The 18,033-nt window shown below is 52.7% G+C and overlaps 1 protein-coding gene across 5 annotated transcripts in view; it reads left to right on the top strand.

Moving 5' to 3' along the window:
* Nucleotides 1-18,033, top strand: part of RGS3 (regulator of G protein signaling 3) — a 116,388-nt gene that overhangs the window by 18,052 nt on the left and 80,303 nt on the right. For 2 of the 5 annotated variants that reach the window (XM_032418317.1, XM_032418321.1), the window contains exons 5-9: nucleotides 389-457; nucleotides 8,443-8,503; nucleotides 9,672-9,762; nucleotides 10,400-10,455; nucleotides 17,154-17,235. In XM_032418317.1, the coding sequence (XP_032274208.1) occupies nucleotides 389-457; nucleotides 8,443-8,503; nucleotides 9,672-9,762; nucleotides 10,400-10,455; nucleotides 17,154-17,235 (359 nt within the window). Of the gene's footprint in view, nucleotides 1-388; nucleotides 458-8,442; nucleotides 8,504-9,671; nucleotides 9,763-10,399; nucleotides 10,456-12,928; nucleotides 13,142-17,153; nucleotides 17,236-18,033 lie in introns of those variants that run through there. The other 3 variants (XM_032418320.1, XM_032418328.1, XM_032418318.1) reach the window with 2 other exon arrangements.

Below are 18,033 nucleotides of genomic sequence, written 5' to 3' on the forward strand. Positions count from 1 at the left end.
ACTAATTTGCTTATTGTAGAAAAACAGATTAGCAAAGAGAAGAAAAGAGAAAACCCCTCGAGCCCTACTACTTATGACATGTCTCGGCTTATTTCTTTTCAGGTCTTTGATTTGTGTGGGTGTGTATGTCTGTGTGTGTGTAGGTGTTTACAAAAATGGAATTGTTCTGTAATATTATGTGGTAACCTCCCTTTTGTCCTGAACAAGGTAATGGAAACTCTTTTATGTATATGAATACTCACCTCCCACCCTATTGGTGCTTGAGTTTCTTTAACCAGCTCCTTATGGTTGTTAGGTTATTTCTAAATTTTGCAATTGTGATGAACTCTGTGGGTCCAGCCTGGAGCTCGGCCCTACTAACACTCTGACCGTCTGGTTTGCTTTGCAGTCTCATCCAAGAGGAAGATGAACAGAAGCGCCTTCTGGTCACTGTGTGGAATAGGGCAGGTGACTCCAGGTGAGGGGAAGCACTGAGCTGGAGGGGAGAGCCTGCTCTTGGCCCCCAGGGGGCAGCCAGGCGGCCAGCAGGCACCAATTAAAGCCTGTGGGATGAATGAGTAGTAGTGGAAACACTAAATCTGAGAGGCCGCCACTCGCCTGAGTCCCCGTCGCTCCAGACAATGTGGAGGACCGTGTTATCAGGTAGCATTTGCTGTGCCCTTGGTATCAACAAGGCACTGCTTTGGCCCCGGGGACGCCAGCCAGCCTTCCTGTGGCTTCTGCTCTCAAGGTGCCCACTTGTAGGAAGGGACACCAGGTGCTGCCTAGACACCGATTACAGTAACAATATACACAGGCTCAGTTCCACAGGAGTAGAAGCTCCTAGAAAAATAGGCCCATTTCTTTTTTAGTCATCACTGTACCCAATGCCTAGCACATAGATGTTCTGTAAATATTGTTTGAATGGATAAAAGACTGAATGAGTAATAAGGACAGTAAGTATGGGAAGAGGGAAGTTCCTTGTGGGCCGAGGTGATCAAGGAAGGCTTCCTGGAAGAAATGGGATTGTGAACTTGGGGCAGAGATCAAGAATAAGGCAAGGAGAGAAGGTTTTGCATGAGCAAAGGCAAGAGGCAGGAATATGCATGCTGGGCTCAGGCTGTCATGAGGAGGCAGCGTGGGAGGTGCAGAGGTTTTATGTGGGAATAGCCAAACAGACTGGTCTTGCATGCTGCGCGGGACGCGGGTGGCCGGATGTGGTCCTTAGCATGGGGTTTAGTCCAGCACAGGGGAGGAGTGCTGGGTGAGGGGGAGAATCGGCTGCCCAGCAGAGGGGGTAAGAGCAACTGGACTGAGTGCCGTGCCCGCTGTGAGCAGCAGGGGCTCATTCACCTGGGGCAGCTGAAGGAATCTGGGGGACCCTGTGGCCATACATTTGTCAAGCCATCATAGAACCAAGTGGTAATTGGAAAAGTGCCTCAGTGAATGAAAATCAGCTCCGTTCACCAGCTTAGACTGGGAAAATATTTTGGGGTTGAATTCTTTTTAGTATCTTAAATGTTATAGCTGGTATGCTTTTTAAAATTGAGCCTTATTCATAAGGAAGAATATTTCTTTTAATGGAGCATTTACTTTTTCTCATGGAACTTATGGTGCTGTAGGCCTCATTCACTCAGCTGCCATTTCCTGGGTACCAATGTGACAACATTGGTCTAGATGCTGGGGACACATGGGGTCAATCAGAGACTCTCCTGCTCTCGAGAAGATCACTGATAGGGACTTGGGGGTGTGGGTGAGAAGGACATCACATTGATAATAAGCAACCATTTACTGGGTGTTGACCACAAGCAAGGGGTTGACAGTGCATTATCTCATTTAATTCATAACTCTTAAGAGGAGTATGTTTTTGCCTAAGTTTTCAGAAGAGGAAATGGAGGGTAAGAAAGGGAGTCACTTGCCCAAGGTCACATGGTCAGTAGGCAGTAGAGCCGGGGTGGGGATCTAGGCAGTTAGACCCCAGATTTTCACTCTCAACACTATACTGCTTCCTGGGGTGCAAGCAAAAGGACAGAAGAAAGAACCAGCAGAGTATAGAGGGCAGGGCAGGGCAGAAGTGGGGAGGGGTCTCCAAACTCCCTGGCATTGCAGGAGGGTCAAGTACAAAGTAGGGGCCAGCTAGAGATAAGATGAAGAGGTTGGTGTAAGCCAAATCAGATGATTCTGTAGGTGTTCTTTGGAGCGTGGGCTGCCTCCTAAGGCCAGTGGTTCTCAGCCCTGGATTTGCATCAGAATCCCTGGGATGCTTGCAGAGAACATAGATTCCCAGGTGCCATGTCAGATGGATTCAGTCCGATCTTCATGGGCAGGGCTGAGGGAGCTACATTTATATAAGTTCTCAGCGGAACCTCATGCCGTCAGCTTGGTGTTCGGGAAGCTGGCAGTGAAGAGATACTGAGGGGTGTTGAGCAGGGGAGAGGCAGACGTGTGTTCTAGATCTATCATCCTGGTAGGGCTTTGGAAGGCTGGGGAGGAGCTAGGAGATCGTTGCAGTGATCGGTGAGAGAGATGCTTTAGGGATGGAGAGGAGGGAGGCAGACCTAGGACAGATTTAGGAGATTAGATTAATGGTACTTAGTGGTGGTTTGGCTGTGAGAGCAGCGGGTGAAGTCAGGGGTCATTCCTGGGTATCAGGTGGTGTCCCCAACCAAACCAGCATGCCCTGGAGGGGAAGCGAACCAGCTTTGGGTCCCCCGAGAAGGAGGGGCTGGAGAGTAGTCGGATGGGAGCTGTGTAGGGGTGCCTTGCTGACACAGAGCCCAGAGGGAGAGAGAGCTCTGTGCCAACGTACGGACGTGGGAGCCATGACCAAGGCGGTGGGTGAAGGAGGGTGGACTGCCCAGGATGACAGTAGGTGACAAGGCTCAAGGGTCAGAATCCCGTCTTGGCAGGAAAGCCTGAAGAAGCCCAAAGAGGAGTGCCAGAGAGACGGAGGGCGTCTGGGGAGCCCACGGGACGGAGGCAAGGAGGGGGGCAGGTGCTAGAGGCACGCGCTGCGCTGGGACCCGCCACAGAGGTCTGCCCTCCTGTGAGACCAGGGCGAGCCCAGCAGAGGGCAGTTCACGGGTTTTGCAAAAGAAAGTGAGGCCAGGGGGGAAAGTGAGTCAGCACCCTGCGGGGCAGTGCGACGGAGGCTGTGTCTCCACTTGTTGCCTATTTTGGGAAAGTGAGATTCCTTATTAAACCCAGCACAGTGGAGCTCGTGGTCACAGTCCCGATCCAAAGCTCAAGAGGGACAGAGCAGGCTCAGGCAGGCCTGCTTCGGAGCAGGTGGCCCCTCCGAGGCCGCCAGCGCCACGCAGGGACGTGTAGTGTCGATCCCTCTCCGAGCCAGAAGGCCTCGGAGCCGGGGGAGGCCAACGGAGCAATTGCAGGAAACTTCCACCCTGCGGAACGCTCTCACTTCGCGTTGTGCTTCTCCAAAGGACGGACATGCAGCTTAGCAACATCAAAGACCAGTACAGGAGGAAGGAAACAAACATTTACTGAACTCTTCTCTGTGCCAGGCCCGTTACATACATTATTTCATTTCATCCTCATAAGCAACCTTGGGACGATGTAGGAATTATTACTGTCCCTCCCTTCGGAGAGGAAGAAACCGAGGCTTATAAAGGTGAAGGAACTTGCGTGAGGTTAGTAAACCCTGAATGTCCACTGTGTGTGGACCTTGCATAGCATATTCCATGCATCGTCTAATTTAATCCTCACAACGCTGTGTAAGTAGGTAATAGGGCTGTCGCTCTCTGGCAGGTGAGGACACAGAGGCACAGAGAGGTTAAGTAACTTGCCCGAGCTAATGCAGCTAGGAGGTGGTGGAAACAGGATTCAAATCCAGGCAGCCTGGGAGTCGACTGTCTTCATACAGGCATCAATGACTCCAAAGCTATACTCCTTCTGTGACGCACTGTGTCAGTACCCTAGTTCCTTGGGGCCTGGACTGCTTCCCCTGGGCTGTTTCCCAACAGAAACAGATGTGGTTTTACATAAATCATCCAGGTGAATGTGTGGCAGTTACATTTTGTAACTGATGGGAGATAAAAGGGAAGCCTCTGTTTCATGACTTCTCACAATCCTTCCAGTGATGGCTGTAAACTCGTCTTAGGGGGACAAGGTGGTCTACAAAGACGTTCTGGGGGAAACGCTGGGGGATGTCACCTCATCGTGGTGACAGAGTGGGTGCTGAGGGGAACCAGGCCTCAGGGCAGGAGATTTGGCTTAACGCCAACGTTGCTACGAGACCTTAGGTAAGTCCCTTCCCCACTCCAGGCTTCAGTTTCAACTGTGAAATGCAGGAGAGATGCTAAGATTTCTTTCAGCTTTCGGGTTCTGTGAATTTTCAAGAAATTTTCAAACAAAAAAAGCAAAAAAAAAAAAGAAAAATTTTCAAACATACGTAAAGGTAGAAGATGTCATATAATAAGCCCTCATATATCCATAGTCCAGCTTCATCCATCAGCTATATGGCCAATTTTATTCCCTCCATGCCCCCACGCATTCTCCCCTCCCTCCTCCAGTGGATTATCTTAAAGCCAATCCCAGACATCATCTCATCTCCTCTCTATATATCTCTCTAAAAGATGGCTTAAAAAGACAACCACAACGCCATTATCATGCTTGACAATTAAGAGTAACTCCTTAATATCATTGACTATGGAACTCAGCTATTTAAAAGTTTTGTTTGATGATACGGTGAAGGCCACACTGAAGCTTCTAGTATCAATGATAGCACTTTCAGAACCTGTGGCCAGAGAACAGTCTTAGGATTGTAAGGTCACACACCACGCTAAAAAAAGAACAAAACACACATAGCTTGAAACACATAATCTTTTATGCGAAGAGTAGGAACATTTATGGAGAGTCTGCTTGCTGTGTCCTGGGCATTCCAAGTCTTCTCTCGCCTTTGATCTACTTTCCAAACGGGACCTCAGTGCCAAGCACAGTGCCATCTTTGTTAGAAAGCTCGTGACCCAACACAGGGAAAGAAAAAAAAAAAACAAATGGAAAAATATGTGTTCAATTTAAGCCATCAAAGTAAAAATAAATGGAGATTAAATGCTGTAACCCTGCAACAGAAATAGTTTAAGGCCCCTGAGAAGAATGCATTTTCTTCTGAAAGTTCCCTGAAAAGAATGCATTTTCATTTTGCAGTGGGTCTCTTACCCTCTGCTCAAAAGGTAACCGAGCCCAGTACTCTTCGCCACGAGTGTTCCATGAAGCCTTACCTCTGAGTCTTTGTACTGGCTGTTCCCTCTGCCCGCAGTGCTCTTCCTTTTCCTCTCTCTGGCTTAGCTCTTAAGGCCCTCTTCCGGCATCTCAGCCCTCCCAGAGCTTTCAGCGTTTGTTGCCTGCACTGTCCATCTGTCTGTCAATCTCGCCCTGTCAGTGATATCCCTTGTATCGCTCTCTCGAATTGCTATTTACATTCCTGCAGATCTGTCTGCTTTCCTTAATGCTGCGGCTCCTTGCCCAGGGCCTGCCAACCCACCATGGGCATGATGGGTTCCTGCATTTGTCAAGCCTTCACTGAGTGCACGGAGCCCTGAGCTCAGGGTTTAGCATTGAGAAGTCACCAAGGCTTGCCCCTGAGACTTTGTGCTTGCGCAATTCTCAGGCAGCCTCCAGGGTAAGCACTAGTTTCCAAGTTTATAGGCTGACCGACCGGTACATTGCCGTGCACTCAGATTATGTGTAAAAGAAGTCTTTCTTCCTCCAAAGATTTTTCAAAAGCAGGCTTAAGGAGTAGCTAATAGAAGAACACTTAGAGAGCGTTTCCTGCTTATGGACATTAATTGTGACAATTTACTTGGCCTGAATTAGCATGAAGTCATTGGAGGCCCCTTAGCAGGAAGCAAAGCTTATATGGGCTATTAACCATTTAGCATTCTCTAAGCCCCAGGGAATGAAAATTCCACTTATTGAAGAGCAGGGGGGAGAGGCAGCCTTTATTACAGCTAAAGCATCCCACGTGGAGATTTAGAAAGTTAGAGCCATACCCGGTGTGATAGGAAAAGTGTGCAACAAGGAAGTGTGCGCACCTGGATACCAGCCGGGTTGCCCTTGAAGGTGTTGAAAAATAGAATCAAATTGGTGGTAAGGACTTTGGCGAAGTCTTGACAAGGCTTTTCTGGAATGGCAACTCAGACCAGGGTCTGCCGCTCGTGATGGTCACTGTGGCTGGCAGTGCTGACTTGGCCACTTCCCAGGAGGGAGGAGTGTTGTTTCTGGGGGTGGGCTGGGGAGATGGATGTGGAAGGGTCTCTTTACTGGGGGTGAGCGCACTGTTCTCTTTGGGTAGATTATTAATATGGCCTTGTCTGATGGGAGGGGGCAAGGAAGAGGGGGAGCCGTGGTGCCCAGGCCACAGGAAATGAGGGCAGGGGAGGGAGCAGGGGGAGTAGCCGAGTGACAGGAGGTGGGGAGGCACTGTGAGGTGCAGAGTGTGCCTCTGAGGGGCAGGGGCACCAATTCCGAGGATCAGTCTCTAGTGCTCGGCAGCCCCGCCCCTCACTTGACTTGGCTGCCTATGAGAAGCCAGTTTTGTTTTGCTTGGAACCGTCAGGTGGTAAGCTGCCACTCTTTCCGGAGAATGCAAACAATATTTATTTACAGAGACCTGGTCCACTGGTCCTTGACTGGGGCAGGCACAGGCGGGTGCCCTGCAGGAGTCCTGGGATAGCTCTCTCTAGACTCACAGGTCTGGATCCCACCTCGGACTTACTGTGTCTGGTCCCCAGGGGCAGGCTCTGGGGCACAGGATTTGGGTGGGCTCTTCAGAGGGTTCTGTGGTGCACCCTCAGCTAGAGCCCCTGGCCTCACTCAGGCCGCCCTGGACCAGGTTCTGGGGAGGCACACCTCCAGGGTGTTCACTACCCGTGTGGGCGGCTCATTCCATCTTTGGCTTTGCTCTTGTGTCTTCTACAGTATTTGCTCAATCTCTCCTCTATGTGGGTCCCTCAGATACTGAAGGATTATGCTTCCATCTAAATACTCATGTTGTTTCTTGATTAACAGCTATTAAACCAGTCTCTGGGGCGGTCTGAGTTGGGGATGCGCTAAGAAAGAGGACAATAGAAAAATGAAAAAGCGACTCTAGTGCTAAGATAGAGAAAGATATGGTAGAATAGAAGTATTTGCAAATATAAAGATATAAATACTGTTTTTCTTTTCTGATTACAAAAGTAATGCTCGTTCCCTGTGAACACTTGAAAACACTGAAAACCCAAAGAAGAAAACAAAAACCCCTCTAATCCCACCTACCGGAGACAACCATTGTTAATATTTTTGTGGGTGTCTTTCTCATTAAACTACAAATTTGTAAACTACTTCCTTTTCTCTCCCAGTGACAAGATTATTTTTTTGAATTTCATTAACATTAGCCTATGCCATCGTTACTGAAAGCTGCCTTGTATCAGTCAGTCCCAGATTAGACGCTGGGACTCAATGGTGATCAGTCTTCCTGAACTTTGAATTACTCTTAGCCACAGGGGACCCGACTGAACTCAGCCTCTTGCCACAGTGTGACACCCCCCCCACTCCCCGTCAAGTCCTGACTCTGGCTCATGCCTACTTGTCCAGGTCAAATGAGTCTCAACAATTTTTGTGTTGATTGGGACTTTGATCTGAACCCGTCCAGGAACTGCGAAGGTCCTGCCTGTACCTGAGAAGAGCTTCTTGAACTTGAGGTCCCACAACTTTTCAGTTGAGCATCAACCCACTGATATGGGTGCTGAAATTCCCTGTGGGGCCTGCCTCTTCAGATCTCCCCAGTACTAGAACAGTTAATGCTGAGTGAAATAAATCAGGCAGAGAAAGACAAATACCGTATGATTTCACTCCTATGTGGAATTAAGAGACAATACAAATGAGCAAATAAAGAAGAAGAAGAAGAAGAAAAAAAAAAGGACAAACAAAAAACCCAGACTCTTAAGTACAGAGAACAAACTGGTTGCCAGAGGAGAGGTGAGGGTAAGGGAGGGGAGACAGTACCCTATCTTGAGGAGCACTGAGAAATGTAGAGTTGTTGAATCATTATACTGTACACCTGAAACTAATATAACCCAGTATGTTAGTTCTACTAAAAAAAAAAAAGAAAAGAAAGAAAAAATCCCCAAAGCCTATGGGTAGCCCTAAGCTTCTGTGGTCAGTGGAAGGAGAACTGTTTTCCAATCTAGGGTGCATGACTTTCCCACAGGACCTTACTACTAACCCGGTTCGTCACCTTGGGAAGGGGACCAACTCTGAGCCTCAGCCTTTTCCTCCATGAAATGGGGAGACTTAGCCCTCTCCAGCCTAACTCACAAAGTTGGAAGGATCAAATGAGACAACGCGGGTCAAAGTGCTTTGTAAACCGCAGTGAATCAGGCAAACCTATGTTGCATGGGATAATTGGCCTCCCCATAGAGCCCGGCAAGAAGGTGCTGACTCAAGCCTCTGTTGTTCTCCCAGACAGAGTGGACTCATTGGCTGCATGAGCTTTGGGGTGAAGTCCCTCCTGACTCCGGACAAGGTGGGTCCCGGGGACGCTTCTGGCAGGATCATCCCACCAAGGCCAGGGCTAGCACGGGCAGAGGCCTTTGTCTGGAAGCCCTTGGGTGGAGCTTCTGTCTCGCATGCTTCACGACCTGAAGAACAACACTGTTTATCGTCCGAGTGACCAAGGCTTTGGGTCTTCTTCTTGGGTTTGTGCTTGTCAGAGATCAGTTGTCAGGCAGCCCCTAGGCCTTCCAGGGGGCTCTGGGCCTGGTGTCTGGCACACCAGGACGCTGGCAGATCCCTCGGAGTTCTGAGCACTCCTGGGCTTGCCCCGGAGGAGGAGGGCTAGGTGGTTCTCATCCTCTTGACATTATCTACCAGGTCTCGTGTTTTTGGGTCTAGCGAGTGCTCAGGGATGGAGTGAGCAGCACCATCCTCTATGGAGCTTTCCTTTAGGCTAAGTGAGGACTCTCTGGAATCCAGAGACCCCTCCCTCTGGGTAGCCAGTTCCTTATCCACTTCTGCATTCCACCCCCACCCTGGCCCCAAACTGGAGGCTTTTGAGCAGGGGAGGTGGAGACACTCCTTTCACACACACCCCTAGAGATGTCCTGGTGGCCTCTACATGGAGTTTCCAGGTGGCCTGCCACTTCGTGTTCTGGAAGTGAAGTCTGGGATAGGTGGCTGAGGACCCTTTATCCTCCATGTAGGTCCCGAATAGCTTCTCTGGCTTGCGGCGCTGGCTTCATTCTCTCTTGGGAGCTGCTCCCTGCATGGGGACTGCTCAGGAGCCTTAGGATGCCCACCTTCTGGCCTCGCCATCCCTCTTGCACTCCCTCCCTTCTGTTCTGTCAGCATTCATTGGGCCCCTACTGCATACCAGGCACAGAGCTCGGCCCCTCGGAGAGCCTATGCACAGCCCAGCGGGGAGGCAGGCATGCAAGTAGACCGTTGTTCTCCAGGGACAACAGGCTGTGGGAACTCAGCAGAGAGGACGAGCAGCTCTGCCTGGAGCATCAGGGAAAGCTTCCTGGAGGTGTAGGCATGGCAGCTCCCTCTGGGGCAGGGCGGCTGAAGGGTCTGTCTCTGCAGAGATGATGCTCTTGAGGGAGGCTCTCCAGGGGCTGCTTTTTGAGGGGGGGCTGGTAGCTGCCTGTGTCCTCTGCCTCTGTCTGAGCATGTCACGCCTTCCCTTGTGACAGGAAATCAGCGGCTGGTACTACCTTCTGGGGGAAGACCTGGGCCGGACCAAGCACCTGAAGGTGGCCAGGCGGCGGCTGCGGGCCCTGAGAGGTGGGTGTGCCCCGCCTTCGGCTTCTGCCCAGATGCGCTGCTCCACCCACCCCCTTGGCTTCCCCCTTCCCTCCCTTCCTGAGGAGTAGCATTGCCCCTGTGTTTTGTGGCATCTGTCACCCCTCGCTGCAGTCAGGTCGGGGGTCCAGGGGCTTCTCACGAGCACCTGCTGGAATGCAGGCTGCAGGCAGCATTTGCCCACAACACCTTGTTTTTGTGGTTGGACTTGCCTCGGAGAGGATTATAGGCCTGACCCTATGTGGTTCAGCTCCCTCCACTCTAGCTTATGGAGGTCTGGGTTTCAGGAGCTTCCCGCATGGCTCCTCTGTGATGTCAGGATCCGCCCCAGGTTGCCTTACTGGCCTTGGGGTGTCCACCTTGATAGGCAGGGCAAGTGGGCCCTGCCATGAGTCCTGAGGCTCAGGTCTCAGATTCTGTGTTCCCTTCTGTTCTGTCCTCCTCACACGCAGACCTGGCTCCTGATACCCTGCTGAGCCTGAGCTCAGGCACCCCCACATCTTGGAGGCCGGCAGTGACCACATGGGCCCGGCATCCTGACCTCGTCCTCTGGGTGGTCTCTGGAATGGACTCTTATGTGCCAACAGAAACTTTTTGACTCTGCTCTGTCATCTTACAGACCCGCTGCTGAGAACGCCAGGAGGTGGGGACACTGAGAACGGGGAGGAATTCAAGGTAGGTGGGGACAGGCCTGGGCGGGACTGACAGGCCTGGGCCCTGCCCTGGGCTCTAACTTGCTCCTGGTCCGTCCGTTGGCCCAGGAGACCCCTAAACAGGACTGCATTTGGGGCCCAAGACTCAGGTTCACTTGGAGCTTGGAAATTCAGCAAGTCATGCATTTTTAAGGGGTTATTTCTTATGCTTTTCTCAGTTTACTCATGGTTACGGCAGCAGTGGTGAGAGAGCCAGGCCCCGGCCCCTGGGGATGGATCTTACTGACCTTCAGTCTCTTGAATCCAACTCTCCCCTTCCCCCCAGGCCCCCTTGGACTGCTTGCTTCCCCGGCACTGTGGCCGAATCACCCTCCACTTAGGCCTGCTTGAAGTCAGGGAGCAGCTGTGAGGCTGAACCTGAGACCCATGGGCTCTTACTCCACTAGGGCTTTGAATCAAGAGACGAACCTTCACAAAGGGATTTGGGGGCATTCCCCCAAGTTCATTCCGTCTCTTTGCGGGACCTGGTTTTCTCTAACAACTAAGAGAGGGAGAAGCAAACTGCCCCTGACTGAGACGCCCCTCTGTGCCAAGTGCTGCTATTCCCCACTTTAACCCTCACTCCCTTCTCTGTGGCGGTCCTTACTTCCCCATCTCACAGAGGTCAGGTTCAGAGAGGTTAGGTCACTCTCCTGAGTACCCTGAGCCACACTGCCTCCTGCACGCGGCCTACTTGGGAAGATACGGTGGTGCTGTTTCCCCTGATAATATCTTCCATAGAGGTGTATTATATCCTACAAAATGTTTTCTCTTTCATTTACTCTGTTCGTTCGTTCACTCACTCACTCACTCACTCACTGTTGATTGAACATTCTCAGGGGCCAGACCCTGTGCTGGGTGCTGGGGTATAGCCATGAGCAAGTCGACGTTGTCCGCCCTGTGCAATGTGGTAGTCACTAGCCACTAGCTCTTGAGCCCTTGAAATGTGGTTAGCGTGACCGAGGACCTGACTTTTTCATTTTATTTCACTTGAATTAATTCAAATTTACGTTGCACATGTCTTGTCACTACCCTGTTGGATAGCACAGTTATTAAGTTATTAAAATAACTTAATACTGTATTCTGTGGCTTCATTTGAAGCTTAAAATCTTCTAGCTTCAAGGGCACCTGGGTGGCTCAGTTGGTTAAGTGTCGAACTCATGATTTCGGCTCAGGTCATGATCTTGGGGTCGTGGGATCAAGCCCCTCATCGGGCTCCACCCTCAGCGTGGAGCCTGGTTGAGATTCTCTCTCTTTGTCTCCCTCTGCCCCTCCCCCTTCTTGCTCTCTCTCTCTCTCTCTCTCTCAAATAAAGAAATATATCTTTTAAAAAACCTTCTAGCTTCACTGGAGTTGCTGCAAATACCTTCCTCCCTCTCTCTCTACTTCCTGAGCACAGGGAGGACAGTGACTAGAGAGCCCTGGTGATTGTGGGAGTGACATGACATGGACATCAACACCGCAAGTTTCCGGGCGGCTTCATTCTGGATCTGCACACAGGCCCTGACCCGTGGGCACACTCTTCTGAGGCCCATTTGATTTTCCTGGGCTTGCACACTCAGAGATGTCCATGGGACCCAGCACAGTGGGGGTGCTTGTCAGAAGGTGACTTAGTTGGACTGAGAGAGAGCCCCCAGAGGTCCTGCTAAACTTCCCCATGGTGCACATGGGGTGATGGAGGCCCAGAAACCTGCGTGACCTGTCCACTGTCATAGCAACCAAAGCTGGGCTGTACCGAGGGCCACTCTCTGACCTCAAGGACAGGAGTGGCTGTGGGTTTCCCCAGGGATGGTGAGGTGGGTATAAGGGGCGCTGGGCTCACCAGGTACCACTCTACAAGGCAGGGAACAAGACTGGGGTTCTGGTCCCAGCTCTGCGTACCCTGCTATGTGACCTTAACCATTGTGGTCCCCAGCTTCTTGAAGGGTAGAATGAGGAGGCTGGGTCATCTGGTGATTGGAATTCCCTTCCTGATTTGCCTTTATGGTCTGCATGTCATCAGATGCCTAATGCTGTTGCCTGGCTAAAGAAACTGACTTTTAAGTAGCTTGTGAATGGCAGGCTGTTCTCAGACCCACATGTTTCATGTTCTCCGTTTTGAGATGGGGTGCTGTGAGTGCAACCCCCTAAGGTGTCCATGGATTCTTTAGATGGTGTTAGTCCTCTGGATTTGCTACCGAGGACGCTGGGATTTGCAGGGGGCGGTGGCGTTGTTATAGAGGGGGCCGTGTTTTCTGCCTGGGTTCTCTTCCAGCCAGGGGTGTTTGTGAGAACACTGGAATCACAAAGTGGCCCATGGCGGAGAATGCAGCCAGAACAAAGGCGCCCTCTCCCCGCCGGGGCCGGGGGAATACTAACTAGTTGACAGGAATTTTAATATAAAACTCTCCCTCTTCCTTGTCATTCTGAGGTTTCAGGAAGCCTTCGGGCTTATCGTGCAGAGGCACACAGCACAGACAGGGCTTGGGGAGGTGAGAGGTGATTTCCTGCCATTCTTCTGCGGGGCGGGCTTCCCAGGGCGGTCATGCCAGGCTGACGGGGCGCAGTGCGGGCTCCCGCTGCTGGGGGGAGAGCTGGGATTTCATGGGGCGGCAGCCGAGACAGGACCCGCAGCCATGAACCGCTTCAATGGGCTCTGCAAGGTGTGCTCGGAGCGCCGCTACCGTCAGGTGGGTGCTTGGCCCTTTAGGGGTGCCCGGGCTGTCACTGGGGGTCGGGGCTGGGGGCTCACCTGAGCAGGACTTCTCTCCCCACGAGGCCTTCCTTGGCTCTTCCTGCTCCTTGTAGGTTAATTTCAATCTGGGGGGAGGATAGAGGCCGGAGCTGGCCCCAAGGTCCACCCTTTACCTACGGCCCCTCTCTAGGGGCAGACCAGGCCCAGCTCTGCATCATCCTAACCACGGACGTGGTGGTGTCCTTGGTGAGGTTATCTAGTTGATTCTCTGTTTGTTTGTTTTTTTAATCTGGGGGCAACGTGGGTTTCAAAAAAGCATCTCAAGCCTGAGATTGGAAGTGGCTGAGCAGCTGGGTTTTGTGTTTTTCCTAACTTTATACTTTCACGAATTTTCCCTACTTCTGATGGGACAGGAATGCCTTGTCCTGCACTGTATGTGTGTGACTCTGTGTGTTCACATGTGTTGGCATGCACTTCTTTGTGAGATGGGATGTTTCCGTGTATACGTGTGTACACATGATTTCCTCCCTGGTAGCTGCCATGCCTTGAGGTGGCTCCAGAGCCCATCCTCACAGAGAGGGCTCTGCCTCTCAGCCTCCAGTTCTGGGATGTGGGGCAGGGTGGGAGTGATGATCCCGTGGCCTCAAGGCTTTTCTGGAACTGTGTTGGGCACTTTTTCTTATAAACAAGGAAGGGGGTCAGGGAGGGTGAAGGCAAGGGATGTCCAGATTTTGGGACTGTCCAAGCTGATGGGAGCTCAGGAATGGTTCTGATTTTAAAAGTATAGGAAAGCCCCTCTGTGTATTGTAATGGCCAGACTGAAATGTGGGTCCTGACTCCTGCAGACAGGCAGCCTTAGGTCCTAGGGAGATGCCCAGAGTGGCCTCCTGCACCTTGGCTTGCCGCCATTGGACCCTAGCACCCTGGGACCCACCTGTTCTCCCTGGCATCCTTCCCAGCTCTCAGGGCCCCTCCTGTCCTCCCGGCCCTCCTAGAGCCCAGCAGAACAGCTCCCATGACACCAGCAGCTGGGTGTAGAGTGGTGGGGCGGAGGGTGCTGTTTAGGAGGTGAAGTGTTTGGTCACCTTGGGCCTGTGGGCCAGAAGACAGGCACGCAGGCTGTCAGAGCGGAGCTGGGCATGAGTGCGGGCGGGGCTTGGGGCTCTGGGACTGAAGTTCAAGACAGATCCTATGCTAGGAACCAGCCCAGGGTTTTGAGCACCAGCTTTCTGCCCTTCTTTAGTTGTGGCATTTGAGCATGTCACTAGACCTCTCTGAGCCTCGGTATCCTCGTCAGTGGAGTAGGGATGGTAATGTCCAGTGATGGTGCTCTGCGGGACACGGTATGCTGTGTACAAAGTACCTGCTGCAAGGCCTGGGATGTACATATAGGACATGTTCAGTTAGGGATGGGGATGGAAGCCTAGACATGACAGAGGAGCAGAAAGCAGGCAGGAGGGCAGAGGTGAGATGCCGGCCTGGGTGAGATCTGGGAGCAGTGACAGTCCCTGCCCTGGACAGGAAAGAGCAGGGACCACCCCCAGGAAGGACAGCCTCTGCCAGGAGCTGCCGAGATCTCAGAGTCTGGGCCGGGCTGCTCCCCTTACCTCCTAACCCTGATGCCCCGCGTCACGGAGGAGGGCTGAGAGCTGGGGGCTGCCACTTCTTCTCTTTAGGCCTCGGCTTCCTTCTCTGTGAAATGGGCATATTAAAACCAGTCCTGCATTCCCCTCAGGGCGGCAGGGATGATCCAGTTCTTTGGGCACTCTCCTCTCAATGCAGTGAGTCTAGTGATGGACAGATTGTAATTCTGCTTCCTTTATGAGGTCCCACCCCTCACACAGAGCCAGGAGGGGAGCTTGCTTCCTGGCACCCTTTCCTCTTCCCTTCCTTCCCAGCCCCCAGCTGACTTGGACTGTTGTTTGGGCTGGTTCTTCTTACTGAGGCTGGTGCCTCGGAAGGCAGAAGGGGCTTGGGCCCACAGTCCCGCCTGGACGAGGGGACCAGGGTGTGGGAGGGGGAAACTGTTTTTGTGGGAGTACATTTCTTCTCTCCAGATTCAACTCTGGGGGCCAGTCCCCAAACTGCTAGCCCTGAGCCCATGGGCGCTAAGTCCTGTTTGCAGAGCCGGCACCCCAGGCAGGGGGGCTGTGGCCCTTGCTGGGGTAGGACGGGTCTAGAAAGGTCTAGAAAGCCTCTGGAATCCCACCTTCTGCCTGGGCTGAGGGTGGGTTGAGAGGCCCCGTGAAGTCCTCACTGGTTGCACAGAGTGGACCGGGCTCCTGACAGCTTCCCTCAGTCTCAGCCTGGGCTTTCCACACTCACTCCACAGTTTGTTTTTCTTTCTTTCTTTCCATTTTTTTCTCTTCCTGTCTTAGCCGCATGTTTTCCCAGAATTCTTATGGGAACAGGGTATTTTCCTGCCCCCTCCCCCTTCCCCTTGTCTGTCAGATTTCCTGTTTTACAAACTCGCTTTGAATCCAGGCCCAGGGCTGGTGGGAAGCAGAGCCTCAGGGGCCTCCCCGACAGCCTCCAAGGGCCTTGGTCACCCTGGGTCCCCCGGCTCTCCCCTTCCTCATGCCTGGCCTCTGGGACAGCTGGTAGGTGAATGCCAGGCACCTAGCCTTGAAGACATAGCCCCTAAAGGAAGGAGACCGGAGTCTCCTGACAAGGCCTCTGGCCCTTGACCTTTTCCAGCTTGCTGAGCTGGCTTCTTCCTCAACTTGCCTGGGACACCCTCCCTTGTGCCTCACCAGGGCCCCCTCCGTGTCCACTTCTCCTAGGGACTCTCTTGGGACCCCAGTGAACCCTTCTTCTGACTTTTCCTCCCTTAGGCCTGTCACTTTCACACCTGCTCTGAGCAGCCTGGAATCACTCGTTGGGCAGGCAGGGTCTGGGCCTCCCGTACCCCACCCACAGCCGAATGGGCAGTGCACAGAGGGGCCACGTAGCAAGGCTGAACTGAACCGAGCCAGCAGACGGCACTGTACCCTAACAGTTTCCTGCTGCGGATGGGACGGTGCTGGGCTGTCCTCGCGAAGCACTTGCTCAGTTCCTGCCGTGCACCCAGCCTGCCATCCAAAGTCAAACACAAAGAACTGTTCCCAACTCAGTTCTCGTACTTCGCTCCAGGGCACTCTAGTACAGTGCTCCTTTGCTTTGGAGAGATCTGCAGATTCTTGTGGCCCTCTAGGAGCCAGAGATCAAGCCCTCATGCCTCCATACCTCAGCAGAACCTGGCATGCATGCTAGGAGCTTGATAATTGTGTGTTGCTTTGAAAAGAGATCCAGGTGGCAGGGCCCTTTCAGGGGACTTCTGGAAGTAGGGTTGTGGATCTGCCATGCAGCAGGCACTGTGAGGTCAGTGGCTAGTTCAGGTTTTGCCAGGAGGCCTGTCTGTGCCCTTACGTGCCCTCTCCCCTGGGAGTCCTCACTGGATGACTTGAGGCCCCAGCGATGGACTGCCCTGAGAACCTAGCACTTGTTCCCTGGCCCTCGTCCTGAGGTTTTACGTGCATCCCTGTCTTCCCTCCCCTGTGCTCTGGGAAGGCAGCACCCAGGTGGGTTTTGTCCGTGGGCCCTCAGCGCAGGGCCAGCCCTGGGCCGATGCTCTGTGAACCCCTGGGAGGAGGAAGCAAGAGACCGAGAGTCAGTGGATCACAGGCAAGGTGGAGGTGGGCAGGTCCAGGGGGCTCTTTGGACTGGCCCATGTGTCTGCGGGGTCTGAGGAAGACGAGGCTTACCCTTCCAAGGCTATGTCCGTGCTGGGCCCTTCTGCATCAGCCTGGATTTACCTCCTGAGCTCCCAGCCTTCCTGCTTGGCCCACAACCCAGTGCTTAAGATGCCTGGGCCAAGATAGGGACAGCAAGGGCTGGCCAGCCTCCTTGGCTCTAGCTCCCTTGGAGAGGAGGATGGCTCTGGGGCAGGGCCTGTGGGCTTCCCGACCCTGGAGCAGAGGCAGCTGCCTTGTGGCTTCTGGGAATAACGGCGCAGGGCTCTGTCCTAGATCACCATCCCGAGGGGGAAGGACGGCTTTGGCTTCACCATCTGCTGTGACTCTCCGGTTCGAGTCCAGGCTGTGGATTCTGGTAAGTGAGCATCTCGGTGGATGCCAGCCCCACTTGCCCGCCATGTGCCTGGCTTCATGTGGGATCTGGAAGGGGAGCCCCAAACTGGAGCAGTGTCCTGGTTTTTCAAAACAAAAGAATAATATTTTTAAATGACCACAGATGAAACGGAGGTTTGTGAAAATATATCCACATTTTTTTTTTGTTTTTATCAAAATGAAAATAGATTTTTTTTCTATTTTGTTTCCCAATCACGTTAACAGGAACTAAACCTACATTTTCAGTAAGGGTTGCATGGGAAAATGAGAGTCATTTATGGACTTCATTGGGAATGGGTATTTTATTCTATTCCAAGCCTGATTAGCACTTAAAAATAGGCATTCCCCTCCCTATTTTTCACAAAGACTTCTCCTTATTGTGGAGGAGAAGCCAGGGCTTGGTGATCTGGGTGTTCCCCCATCCCCCTGCCCCCCTGTGCCTGCATGGGGACGGGCATAGGACTGGCGCTCAGTGAACGGTGTTGAAGGAATGAATGAAGTGTGTGAGCCTGGCAACGAGGAAGGATTCTCTAGGGGGTGGGAGGCCCTGGGGAGAGTGAGGTGGGACCTGGCTGGAAGGACGGATAGCTGAAGAGTGAGCAGGCAGAGGAGCTGAGGGTGAAGGGGTGCCTCCCTTCAAGGTCCCTGAGAGCCACCAAGGTGGGCCCCGCATTTCGCAGATGAGGGAACAGAGGGGCAGTGTGCCCCTTGTTGAGGTCACTGTGGAAGCCATGACTGTAGGCCCCTGGACAGTGTCATGAGCTCCACGGGAGCCCTTGGG

This window comes from Phoca vitulina, unplaced genomic scaffold (genome assembly GCF_004348235.1).
Source record: "Phoca vitulina isolate PV1807 unplaced genomic scaffold, GSC_HSeal_1.0 scaffold21, whole genome shotgun sequence".
NCBI lineage: Eukaryota > Metazoa > Chordata > Mammalia > Carnivora > Phocidae > Phoca > Phoca vitulina.